At 44.6% G+C, this 12,573-nt stretch overlaps 1 protein-coding gene across 2 annotated transcripts in view; it reads left to right on the top strand.

The window, feature by feature from the left end:
• ARHGEF12 (Rho guanine nucleotide exchange factor 12) overlaps positions 1 to 12,573 on the top strand; it is an 80,897-nt gene that overhangs the window by 54,182 nt on the left and 14,142 nt on the right. For both annotated transcript variants that reach the window (XM_083877857.1, XM_083877856.1), the window contains 15 exons: positions 290 to 427; positions 2,038 to 2,070; positions 2,895 to 3,009; positions 3,712 to 3,817; positions 4,475 to 4,687; positions 5,076 to 5,205; positions 5,538 to 5,573; positions 6,155 to 6,309; positions 6,838 to 6,984; positions 7,679 to 7,764; positions 8,588 to 8,713; positions 9,918 to 10,032; positions 10,894 to 10,994; positions 11,097 to 11,174; positions 12,438 to 12,513. In XM_083877857.1, coding sequence (XP_083733983.1) covers positions 290 to 427; positions 2,038 to 2,070; positions 2,895 to 3,009; positions 3,712 to 3,817; positions 4,475 to 4,687; positions 5,076 to 5,205; positions 5,538 to 5,573; positions 6,155 to 6,309; positions 6,838 to 6,984; positions 7,679 to 7,764; positions 8,588 to 8,713; positions 9,918 to 10,032; positions 10,894 to 10,994; positions 11,097 to 11,174; positions 12,438 to 12,513 — 1,655 coding nt within the window. The remainder of the gene's footprint in view (positions 1 to 289; positions 428 to 2,037; positions 2,071 to 2,894; positions 3,010 to 3,711; positions 3,818 to 4,474; positions 4,688 to 5,075; positions 5,206 to 5,537; positions 5,574 to 6,154; positions 6,310 to 6,837; positions 6,985 to 7,678; positions 7,765 to 8,587; positions 8,714 to 9,917; positions 10,033 to 10,893; positions 10,995 to 11,096; positions 11,175 to 12,437; positions 12,514 to 12,573) is intronic.

Genomic DNA, 12,573 nt, shown 5'->3' on the forward strand with positions numbered 1-12,573 from the left:
TATAGTGTATATTATATATAGGATATATTATACTTATATATTATATATTATATATTATATTTATGTATAATATATAACATAAAATATATAAAATATATAATATATAGGATATATTATATAGTTATATATTATATTATATTAAATAGTATACACTATGTATTTTATAGGCTATACTATATATTACATATATATTTTATATACATATATATAAAAATCTTTTTTTATATTTATTTATTGAATAAAAAAAAAAATTAAATAATTTTTCTACCTGTCTCCACCCGTTTTCCAGGCAGAAGAGGAGCATGGGGCTGACCCTGGCCGAGGGGGAGCTGAGCAGGCTGGACGCCGAGCGGCTCCGCGACCGCAACGCCGTGGAGAGGGAGAGGAGCTGTGCAGAGCAGATCCTGGCCAAGATCGAGGAAGTCCTGTAAGTGACACCAAAGAGAAACGTGGAGTAAAAAAACAAACAAAACAAAAAAACAAAAAAACACCCCAAAAAAGTCCCAAGAAAACCCGAACAAACCAAAAAAACACAATGGAGAGGGAGAGGAGCTGTGCAGAGCAGATCATTGCTAAAATCGAGGAAGTCCTGTAAGTGACACCAAAGAGAGAGGTGGGGTAAAAACAAAAGAAAACAAAAATACAAACAAAATACAAAAAAAAACCCAAAAAACCCTCCAAAATAAAAGAAAACCCCAAAAATCTCAATCAAATAAAAAAAAAAAACAACAACAGCAACAACACAAAAAACCCCCAACAATAAAACACCCAAAAAAAAACGGAAAAAAAATAAATCAAAAGACCCAAACAAATCAAAAAAAAACGCCATGGAGAAGGTGAGGAGCTGTGCAGGGCAAGTCATTGCCAAAATTGAGGAAGTCCTGTAACTGACAGGAAATAGAAAGCTGGGGTAAATAATAATAATAATAGTAATAATAATAACAGTAATAATAATAAATGCCATAGAGGAGGAGAGGAGCTGTGCAGAGGAGATAATTGCCAAAATCAAAGAAGTCCCGTAAGTGACAGCAAAGAGAGAGATGGAGTAAATTAATAGTAATATTAATAATAACAAGAATTATAATAATAAACAATGCCATGGAGAAGGAGAGGAGCTGTGCAGAGCAGATCATTGCTAAAATCGAGGAAGTCCTGTAAGTGACAGCAAAGAGAAAGGTGGGGTAAATGAATAGTAATAATAATAATAACAAGAATAATAATAATAAACAATGCCATAGAAAAGGAGAGGAGCTGTGCAGAGCTCATCATTGCTAAAATTGAGGAAGTCCTGTAAGTGACAGCAAAGAGAAAGATGAGGTAAATAAATAATAATAATAGTAAATGTGCTGTCTCAGATGTGGGAAAAGCAAGATAAAGGGATCGGGGAGTGGAGTTTGGCATCGTTGTGCCGGTTCCCTGTGGGATCCCACATCCCTGTGGGTGTGATCCCTTGTCTCCCACAGCAGGGGGTGTATCTGCTCACAGCAGTCACTTATTTTCACCAGCATTTCAGCTTCCTGTGAAATATTAACAGAGTTTCAAGCAGTTCTGCACTAACCATGAAAAGGTGAAACAGTGAAAAGGTGAAACAGCGTGAAACCTTTCTAAAGGTGTGTGTCCTCTCCCTTGTGCAGCTTTGAAGAGAAGTGTTTATGTTTCTGTGATTGTTTGTTGGGGCAGTGGCAGCCAGGACTGGGGCAGGAGGGAAGTGGAATTCTTGTCTAGAATTCTAGACTATTCCTGTCTAGAATAGTGCAGGGAGTGCTGCCATTGCCAGCTTGTGCATCATTAGATCAGAGCCCTTCTCCTTTAGAAACAGCAGCTTCACAACCCATTTTCTCCTTTTTAATGTGGGCTAAATCCAGTTTCCACAGCTGAACCTTCATTTTTTTGATTCTTGATTTTATTTTTTCCCCCCTGCTGGGACTTCTGAACATTCTAAAGGACACTTCAGCACTACTGCTGATGCTCTGGGTGGATGGGACCGGGTGTTAATTGGGTTTTGAGTTTGGATTTGAAAGCCTTTTTTGTTTTTAGGATGACATCTCAGCCTCTGGAAGAAGACAAGAGGTAATGGGAGCTGGGGCTGTGTTGTGCTGATGGAACAAGACAGCCCTCTCCTGGCTGCTCTCAACACTCCTCTGCTGAATCCTCTGGCATAAATCATTGGAATTCAGAGCATCTGCCTCCTCTTTGCTGATGTTTGTTGCCTGTGTTTCACATCTTAAAAATTACTGTCACTGAGAGTTGCTGTTTATTTTTGTTTTGTGTTGTAACTGCTTCAATCTGCTCTAACATTTATTTTCTGTGTGTGCCTTGTCCTGTTCAGTTTTTATCTGAGCAGCTTTTCCTCCGCTTTCTGCAGAGCCCTTTTACTGCTGCTTATTTTTACCATAACTCAGAGCTCTAATGTGACATCAAATATGGTTTTAGTGTAGAATTTTAAGACCTTCTGTGTAATTCTCCAAATTGTGCTTTCACCTCCTGGGCTTCTGTGCCTTTTATCATGGAATGATTTAAGTTGGAAGGGACCTTAAAGATGATTTAATTCCAATCCTTCCACTGTCCCAGGCTGCTCCAAGCCTTGTCCAGCCTGGCCTTGGACAATTCCAGGGATCCAGGGGCAGCCACAGCTTCTCTGGGCACCCTGTGCCAGGGCCTCCCCACCCATATATTCCATTTATTTACTCCATAACTTACAAAAGGATAAATTCTGCTGTTGGCTGAGCCTTCTTCCCATTATCTGTGGGAATTTATTTCCGTTCATTTCCTCCCTTACTTTAATTTAAAAACAAACTTCTCCAACTTGGCACTTGACCTTAATTCTATTGACTCAGTGTGTTTTCCCAATATATTTCCCTTAAACCTGCCTGTTTTTTCTCTGTGTTTGGCAGCTCCACGATGCAATATGTAATCCTCACCTACATGAAACACCTGGGAGTCAAAGTCAAAGAGCCTCGGAACCTGGAGCAGAAACGGGGCCGGATTGGTTTCCTGCCAAAGATCAAGGTAGTGGCCACAGAGGATTTGTCTGCAATTTAGAAACCCCACAATTTTTTACAAGCAAAAAAAAATTAAAAATCAGTGTGATTTTTGGTGTTCCAAGAGGATCTGGGAGTGCTGAGCTGCACAGCAAACCCGAGAGCTGGAATTGGGTTCTGCGGCTGTCGGCAGATGCATGAATTGGAAATAATTGGAATTATTTCCTTTATCTCTAGCCCTGAATTCACCTTGTTTTTAGCAGTTATTAAAACTTTGGGTGAGGAATGTTTCGTAGGACACAGCCTTGAGCCACAGGAGGGTCTCATTAAAGCTCTTTCCCTGTTTACTTCAATTTTTTTTCTGGAGAAACTCGCCCAAACCCTCCTGGTTTGCAATGCAGGAGAGCTCTTCTCCCTGCCACCCCCACTCTTCCCGTTATATAATGAATATTTCCACCAAAACTCCATCCCTGTGGGTGTGATCCCTTGTCTCCCACAGCACGGGGGTGTATCTGGTCACAGTAGCTGCTTATTTTCATCACCATTTTACCTTTCTTTGAAACATTTCAGAGAGTTTCAAGCAGTTCTGTGCTGTGAAAAGGTGAAAACCTTTCTGAAGGTTTTGTGTCCTCTCCCCTGTGCAGCTTTAAAAAGTTAATTAAAACCTCAATAAAAAACCAGCTGGGTTTGAAGCAGTTGAGCCACGAGTTTGCTTTTCTTATTCCTGCAGCAAAGCATCAAGAAAGAGAAGGAAGGAGAGGAGAAGGGGAAGAGGAGAGGGTTCCCCAACATCCTGGGCCCCCCCAGGAGACCCAGCCGGCACGACAGCAGCGCCAGTACGTCAGCACAGACCCCAAATCCCTGCTGAAAACCCCTGCCGTTCAACAATCCCTACCAGGAAACCCTATTTCCCTCATCCCACCCCATCCTAAATGTCATCCCACCCCATCCTGTCTCACCCGATCCCAGTTCTCCCAGTTTGGAATTTCCTTCACTTCTCCCAGTTCCCTTCTGACCCTGTGTAGTCCTTAAGGGCTGTGGGATTGAATTTTGGGGTGGGATTTTGAGGCATTTTGGGGTGGGATTTTGAGGCATTTTGGGGGGCAGGATTTTGAGGCATTTTGGGCTGGGATTTTGAAGCATTTTTGGGCTGGGATTCTGAGGCACTTTTGGGGTGGAATTGAACCATTTTGGGGTGGGATTGGGACACTTTGGGGTGGGATTTTGAGGCATTTTGAGACACTTTGGGCTGGGATTTTGAGGCACTTTTGGGTTGAGATTTTGAGGCATTTTGAGACACTTTGGGCTGGGATTTTGAGGCATTTTGGGGCAGGATTGAGTGATTTTTCACCAAGATCGAGCGCTCCTAAACCTTTTGTCATTAAAACCTCATTTCAAAGCTGCACACTCCTGTTCTGCCCCTGAGCTGCTGCTCCTCTCCCCACATTCCCAGCAGCGTGATGATGATGATGATGCTGATTCTCTTTGTCCAGTTGGCAGGGCCATGGAGATGCAGAAGCCCAGGCACCCCAAGCACTCCCCCACGGCCTCCTCCGTGAGCCCTGAGCCCCCCGAGTCGGGCAGGACGCGGCAGAGCGGCTCCTGCGGCGATGGCACGGATGTCCCTTACCCCCCTGCCAACCCCATGTCCCCCCTGGCCGTGGGGCCCTTTGCCTCCCCCGAGGGCAGCAAGGACAGTGACGCAGGTAGGGTTGGAATGAGGGTTGTGATGTGGGCAGGATGTGCAGAGTGCTGATGCAACGAGCTGGGGTCAATTAGGGAACGCTCTGATGTCATTAGAGCCGCTCTTGCTCATCTTTAATCAGCTCTCCTCAATTAGGGAATCTTTGCCACGGGCAGCAGTGGTTGTTAGTGGGTTCTGCCCACTGTGGCAGAGCATCATCCAACAGGAAAAACCCACCAGGTGCCAGCCTGTGTCACCTGGAGCTTTTGTCACTGAGATTTGTCCTTTCCAGTCTGGGAATCGAGTTCCTCCAGCTCTGGAGCTGGAATTAAGAGGTTCTGGAGAGGCTGGGGAGTTCTCTGATCTCCTCTGATTTGACTCCTCACCTCTGACATTTATTCTGGGTGCAGGTTTGAAGCAGCCTGGGGAAGCCCCACCTGCCAGTGACTCCATGGATGGCACCCCCCGCACACCCAACAACACCTTTGAGTTCCCATCTCCTCTGGAGAACCTGCAGGAGGAGGAGGGAGAGTCAGAGAGGTAACTCTGGGAGCTTTGAGGGAGGGTCAGGAAATCTTGGAATGGCTTGGAAAAGATCATTGTAGAGACTCCTTTGTCAGTGGGACGGTGGCTGTTGAAATTTAGTACATAAATTACATATTTAGTATAAAATTGCAGTGGCATTGTTTGTGTTTAATATTGTCGGTAGGATTAGGAAACTTTGTGTCTCTGCTGTGATAGAAAACTGTCAGGAGAGGGGACAAAATCCTCTAGTTTGGGGCTCAGACCACCATTCTGAAGTCTTGCTGAGTGTCTGAGCAGGGAGAAATCCAGGCTCGAGCTTCCCTGATGGTTTCTCTCCTTCCTTGCAGGATGGTTGACATGGGAACACCAAAGCCTTTTCGCAAGTGAGTGTGCTTAGAGATGTTTGAACTTGACTGAATTTGTTTGGATTTCGAGAGGTTATGAAGCAGAATGCAGCAGTGCTCATTGTTCTGAGCCAGCACTGTTGTCTGCATGATCTTTTTTTCTTCAAGAACACGTGAAATCAGACACTGGCAGCCATTTATTGGGCAGGTGGAGTGAGTCATATGCAAAAATACCCCTTTGATCTGTGAGTGAAGTGGAATGATTGCTGTATCCACTGATTTAAAGGGATGGGAGTTGGATTAGGGAGTAGAGATATCCCTATTTTCCTTTTCAACCTGTGCTGCTGTTGGTTCTGTGCCTGCAGACAGAGGCAAGAAACTGCAACCTGCCCTTTTCACTGCCTTGATACCTGACTGCAAATGGTTTGATCTGTGTCATTTAAAGAGGGGTTGTGAAAACACTGTCAGAGCAGGCAAAGGGCAAAATCAGAGAATGTGCCCAGAGCTTCGGGCATCCAACAGCCTCCAGCTGACAGGGACAGCGTGTTCATAAAGCTGATTTATGTGCTCAGCTTTTCCCTGAAATGGGAATTATCTCTGGTTTCTTCTCCTCCCATCAGGATGGACAGTGTTGGCTTTGCAGATGTGCAGAGTGAGGATGAGCTCTATGACTTCGACATGGACATGGACCCTCCCAACTGGCAGCAGCTCGTGAGCAGGGAGGTGCTCATGGGGCTCAAACCCTACGAGATCAAGCGTCAGGAAGTGATAAATGGTGAGATGGAGGTTCTCTCCTGCCTGGCCAAGCTCAGAGTTGAAACCTTCCCCCGGAGCTTTGAAGTTCTTAAAATTTACAGTTAGGTTTTTCTTCCCTGATTTTGGGGAGTAGTGGCTGGAGAATTGCAGAACTTTTGGTTTGAAGAGTTTTTAGGTGTGAGTCCTGTGCTTGTTACTGGGAAATTGCCTGAGGTGAGATTGATCCAGTCCTTAGAGGAGAAATAAACCACATCAGGTGGTTATTAAACAATATTAAGGCACTGAAAAGCCAGTTTTTATTATGTTCCCTAAAAGAAAACAAGAAAAGCTTGGCTTTTTGGAAAGCAGGTGATAAAAATGCTGCTCCCAAAGTTCAGATTTGAGTGGCAGCTCCTGCAGAAATCTCTGCGTGGATTTGCGAGCTCAGAGCTCACTGTTGGTTTATAAATGATGAAATTTTACAAACGATTCAAACATAGAATTTTTTGGAGGGAAATGCTGCTGAGGGAGCTGTCGTGAGCTCACAGGTGCAATCCTGTCCCCCCAGAGCTGTTCTACACGGAGCGAGCCCACGTGCGCACGCTGAAGGTCCTGCACAACGTCTTCTACCAGAGGGTCACCAGGGAGGGCATCCTCAGCTCCAGTGACAAGAAGAAAATCTTCTCCAACCTGGAGGACATCCTTGGCCTGCACGGTAGGAGCAGCAAGATGCTGCAATTCTGCCTTCCATGGCTGAGAAATTGAAGTAAAGGGAACATGAGGCAGCTTCACTCAATGCTTGAGATAAATCAGAATTCTTCAGGACACTGCTCTGGGCCTGCTTTGGCTCACACTTGTTCCATTTCTGAGTCACAAAGATGTTTTGATAAGGAATCGTGTGTCCAGTGTTCCTTTTCCTTATCTCTGTTGATTCATGCTTGATAAAAGGAGCAGTGAGCTTTGTGGGCCAGCGTTTGAGATGGTACAACTTGAAGAGAGGAAAAAACAGATTTATAAAGATTGGTGTCTATTTTTCTGACCCTTCCTCGTTGTTTAGAGAAAGGGACTGCCCACAACAGAAATTTCAGCCACTCCATAATCAGTTGTGTGGTTTTATGGCTTCTGCATTATTCCTGTTCACAGAAAAATGAGATTGAGCCTCAGAAAAGATAAGTTTGGAGTGGTTCTTAAGGGTCATTTGGAGACAGATGAGGCACAAGTGCAAAGTTACATCACATTTTATTAGTTATTCTAAATGTATTAAATTGCAGGATATTGTTTCTTAGCTAATTAAAATAATTTGAAATCTAATCTTCTCCTAGAGCAGCTTTTATGTTAAATGCTGAAAATTAAGCCAGCAATTTGACCACTAGTAATAAAATTCACCTTTTTTTTCCCTTGTTTTTAAGTTGCACTGAACGATCAGATGAAATCTGTCCGAAAAAGGAACGAGACTTCTGTCATTGGCCAAATCGGGGAAGATCTGCTCTCCTGGGTAAAATTATTTTAATATTCCTTATATTTGAAAATAATGTGCCATAGAATGACCAATAGAGCCAGAGGCTGGAGGAGATAATTCCCAGCAATGGGAACTGAAGGGCTGCGAGTTCTGGAGCCAAAACAGAGCTGGAGGATGAGGGGGGAAGGAAAGCAGGAAAAAACTCAGGGGATTTGCATCTGACTGGAGATAAGAGTCATTTAAGGCACAGGAATAATTTCCTTAGGATGTGTGGGTAGAACAGAAAGGTACATTTGGGTACATAAAGGTGAGAGTGGGATTTTGTAAAATGTAGTGGCACGATTTATTTCAGTAACACTGAAATGTGAGCCTCGTTTTGCCTGTGGTGCAGTTAAAAGTACTGATATCTAATCTTAGAATGTATAAATTTGGAGTTTATAGTGCTGTTGGAGGCTTCACTTTTGAGCTCTTTATGGGAAGATTTGGCTGCCCCATCCCTGGAAGTGTTGAAGGTTGTTTTGGGATAGTGGAAGGTGTCCCTGCCCATGATGGGGATGAGTCTTAAAATCCCTTCCAACCCAAGGGATTTGTGATTCTGTGATGTGGGAGGGCTGAACTCAGGAGAACTGAAGAGTTTGAGATGTCAAGGTCCCTTCTGGGAAGACAAAGTCTTAAACCAGGCAGAAATGATTCCTCATTTTTGTCAATAATTTCTCATTTTTGTCAATAATTCCTCATTTTTATCAATAATTCCTTTCTTCCCTGCTGAGCCCAGTCCCCTGTGGCTCTGCCTGCTGAGGCCAGCTCATGCTGAGCTCCTGCCTGTCTAAACTTGGCTTTTTTTGGCTTTCTGGCACAGTTTAGTGGAGCAGCAGAGGAGAAGCTGAAACTTGCCACTGCCACCTTCTGCAGCAACCAGCCCTTCGCTCTGGAGGTCATCAAGTCCCGCCAGAAGAAGGACTCGCGCTTCCAGACCTTCGTGCAGGTGAGCTGGCCATGGGGATTCCAATTTATCCACCAGGCTTGGAGTTTTCCACCAGGTTTTGAGTTTTTTCCACCTGGCTTGAAGTTTTTTTCCACCAGGTTCTGAGTTTTTTCCACCAAGCTCTGAGTTTTCTCCCCCAGATTTTGAGGTTTTTCCCCCAGATTTTGAATTTTTTCCACCCGGCTCTGAGTTTTTTCCACTAAGCTTTGAGTGTCTCCACCAGATTTTGAGTTTTCTCCCCCAGGCTTTTGAGTTTTTTTTCCATCAGGCATTTGAGTTTTCTCCACCAAACTTTTGAGTTTTCTCCACCAGGCTCTGAGTTCCACCGGGCTTTTGAGCTTTCTCCACTAGGCTTTGAGTTTTTTCCCCTAAGCTGAGTTTCTCCACCAGGCTCTGAGTTCCACCAGCTTTTGACTTTTCTCCCCCAGACTTCTGAGTTTTTTCCACCAGGCATTTGAGTTTTCTCAACCAGACTTTTGAGCTTTCTCCACCAGGCTCTGAGTTGCCTCAGCACAGCCCAATGAATCCTCCTAGATAAAATTCTAGATAATTAATGACGTTAATTAATGACATCATGCCATCAGCTGGGGATCATTTCCAGCACTGTATTTATCTCTGCTGGTGGTTTCTGGAGGGAGGAGCCTTCAGTTCTGGACTGCAGGGCTGTCCCAGGCAGGAGTTGCCATGTCCCTGGAGGTGCCCAGGGATGCCAAATTCCGTGGGGCAGAGAGCTCAGAGTTCCAGGAGCAGGAGGAGACAGATGCTGCACAGCTGCTCTGCCTGCCAGGAGTGGGGTTTGGCTCCACATGCCACTTGCAGGAGAACATTTCCAGGCTGGGAGGAGCCCTGGAAGCACGAGGGGAGATGATCTTGACAAATCCCCTGTGCTTTGCTGTGGTGTGAGAGCCCAAAGTGATGTGTTCCCTGGGTGCTGCTGACTGAGATTGATTGGGGATGGGCCCATCCCGTGGGGAATAATGAGGGGAGGAAAGCACTGCTGCTGTGATGAGCTTTTCCTCCGGGTAATTGCAGATGGAGAGGGGAATGTGTTGTCTGGGTGATAGATCTTGGCATCTCTTGTCTTGTATTTAATTACTGGAAAGTGAAGTAATAGATGTTTAAGTGATGAATAGATGTTGTGCATTCAGGTAATTATGGCTTTAATAAAAATGACAAATGCAGATATTGTGCTGTTGAAATTTAGGATGCTGAGAGCAATCCCCTGTGCCGGAGGCTGCAGCTCAAGGATATCATCCCCACGGAGATGCAGAGGTTGACTAAGTACCCTCTTCTGCTGGATAACATTGCTAAATACACAGGTAAAGCCTTCCCAATGAGGTCTGGGCACCCACCTCTGCAGGGTTTTTTTAGGTAAATGTGTTAAGTAACACTTTTAATTTTATGTGCCTCTCTCTGTTTTCATTGCGACCTCACTGGTGCCTTCTGCACAGGAGGTGTAAAAAATAATAATAAAAAAAAATAAAATTCCAGTGTTTGTTCCTCCTTAGGAAAATAAAAAAGGAAATTCAGTGTGAAATAAAAATAAAAAGGAAATTCAGAGTGAGTCTGTCAAACCTCTAAAGCAGCACAGAATGTCCTCATGCTCCTGCAGAGGGTGGGGTTTAATTAGGATGTGTTACACTGAAAGATACTTTCAGCACAACAGGTAAAAACGTGATAAATAGTGGCACAAAATGCCTTCCCTTTTTACTATCTGATACCTGCTGCAGAGTAATTCCATTACTCATAAAAATAGACTGCAGCTACAAGTTCCCTCTAATCCTAATTAGGAGAGCATGTGATACTCCATTATCTTTGATGTACTGGTTTACGTTCCTGTTAACTGAATTCTCACTGTGCCTGCTGCTGCTGCTGAGAATTGATGGCTTCACCTGTGCCTGCGCTCTTAGTGAAGATTTTGGGTCTCTCAGATTATTGTGAATATTTGTCACAAGGCCCTAAAAAAGGGGAGAGTGACAACTGTGTTATGTGCGATGATCTGCGGGTCACAACGAATTCTCTCCTGTCACAAACCTCATTTGGATCACTCTTGCAGTGCAGTGCTTTTGTTGATAGGCTTCTCTGTGAGTTTAACTCCTCTGTGTCCAGTCTGGGGTCAGCAGGGTGCCCTGCAGGGCTGCCTGGCCAAACCTTTGTCTCACTTGTTATAATTCTCGCAGAGCTGCCCGAGGAGAAGGAGAAGGTGAAGAAAGCAGCAGATCACTGTCGGCAGATCCTCAACCACGTCAACCAGGCTGTCAAAGAGTCAGAGAACAAGCAGGTGGGAGGGGCAGAGGGAACGTGCAGGGCTGGGGGCAGCAGTGAACCTGCCCTCTGGGGAGTTTTTCTGCTCCAAGTGACCCTTTCCCTGCGTTTCCTGCAGCATCTGGAGGATTATCAGCGCCGACTCGACCTCTCCTACTTGAAGCAGTCAGAGGATCCCATGATGGATGAGTTCAGGGTGAGTGGCAGCATTAAAACCAGCCCTGTGTGAACTGAGTTTGCAGCCCTGTCATTCACTTTCTGCTTCTTCTTCTGATGCACAATCAAGTGCTCTTTGGAGATAAATATTTCTGTATGAAAATGAAAGCAATTAGTCTCAGCAATGTGAGTTTTGCCACCTTCCTGAAGATTTCTGTGGCTCCAACAGCCCAGTTCTGCGCATCGTGGTGCTGATGGAGCTTGTCAGCTCTGTGCAACAAACCTTTATGGCCTGCAAGCTCAAGCACTGTATCCCAGAAGAGATATCTGGTGGATAATGAGGTTATTTTGGATATTTATCTCATGTTAAGTGCATGTCTTAGTGATGCTGCTGGAGCTGGAGAGGCCTTGGAGAGCCCTGAGGTGTAACAGTGGGATTGGCTTTAAAAGGAGCTTGTAGAAAAACGTGGAAGATCCACATAAATAATCTAAAATAATATAAAATAAAAAATACAAATAAATAAAATATAAATAAATATAAAATAGAGCCAGATAAAGCCTGAAGTCCAGTATTAACAATACTCTGTTTCATGGCTCCTGTAAATCCCTGCAGTTCTGCTGGAAGCTGATTACCTGTTTATTGCTTCCCCATCTCCCTCAAAGTCAGTGTGAATCAAAAAAAAAAAAAAAAAAAAACCCCAAAAAATCTTTTCTATAAAAGTGTGTCATGTATCTTTCCCCAAATCAGCTCCAGCAAGGAGAGGAAGAACTTCCTGGCATCTCCCAGATCTCGCTGTCATTGATTGCAGACTCTGAGACTTGGAAGGGATGAATTGTGAAAATTGTCACTTCTGCTTGCCTGCAGATCTAAATGTCACAGGCACTGAAGTGCCTGAAGAATCCATTGACATTACAAACGCTGTCAGATCATGGGGATGATTTGTAAATAATTTGTAGGCACACTTGACTTGCAAATGGAGTGCTGCAGCATTAATCAGTTGTAATGCTGGGAACTGAGTGTGGGGTGTTGGAAAAACTCCTCCTAGGAGGAGACAGGTGACATCCTAATGCCCCTGGAGCGTGTCTTGGTGGGAGAATTCCCCACCCTGTGGCATTTGGCATGTGGAAAAGGGATCAACAGCATCTTTGATGAGGTTTTGGGTTCCCTGCCCTGTGTTTCTTTTCCCAGCCTTGGTTTAGCTGCTTGGCTCCAAACTGGAGTCCCTCTGGCATTCCTGTGTTTTATCATGACTTGCTTCCATGGGAATTTATTATTATTATTTTTTCTTTTCCCTGGTGACAGAACCTGGATCTAACAAAGAGAAAAATGCTCCACGAAGGGCCCCTGACCTGGAAAGTGAATCGTGACAAAACCATCGGTGAGTCTGGGCCCTCCCCTCGCTCCCCTGGCTCTGGGTGAGTTTGCTGGGAAGGAGAGG

This window comes from Zosterops lateralis (genome assembly GCF_965231275.1).
Source record: "Zosterops lateralis genome assembly, chromosome: 25".
Lineage (NCBI taxonomy): Eukaryota > Metazoa > Chordata > Aves > Passeriformes > Zosteropidae > Zosterops > Zosterops lateralis.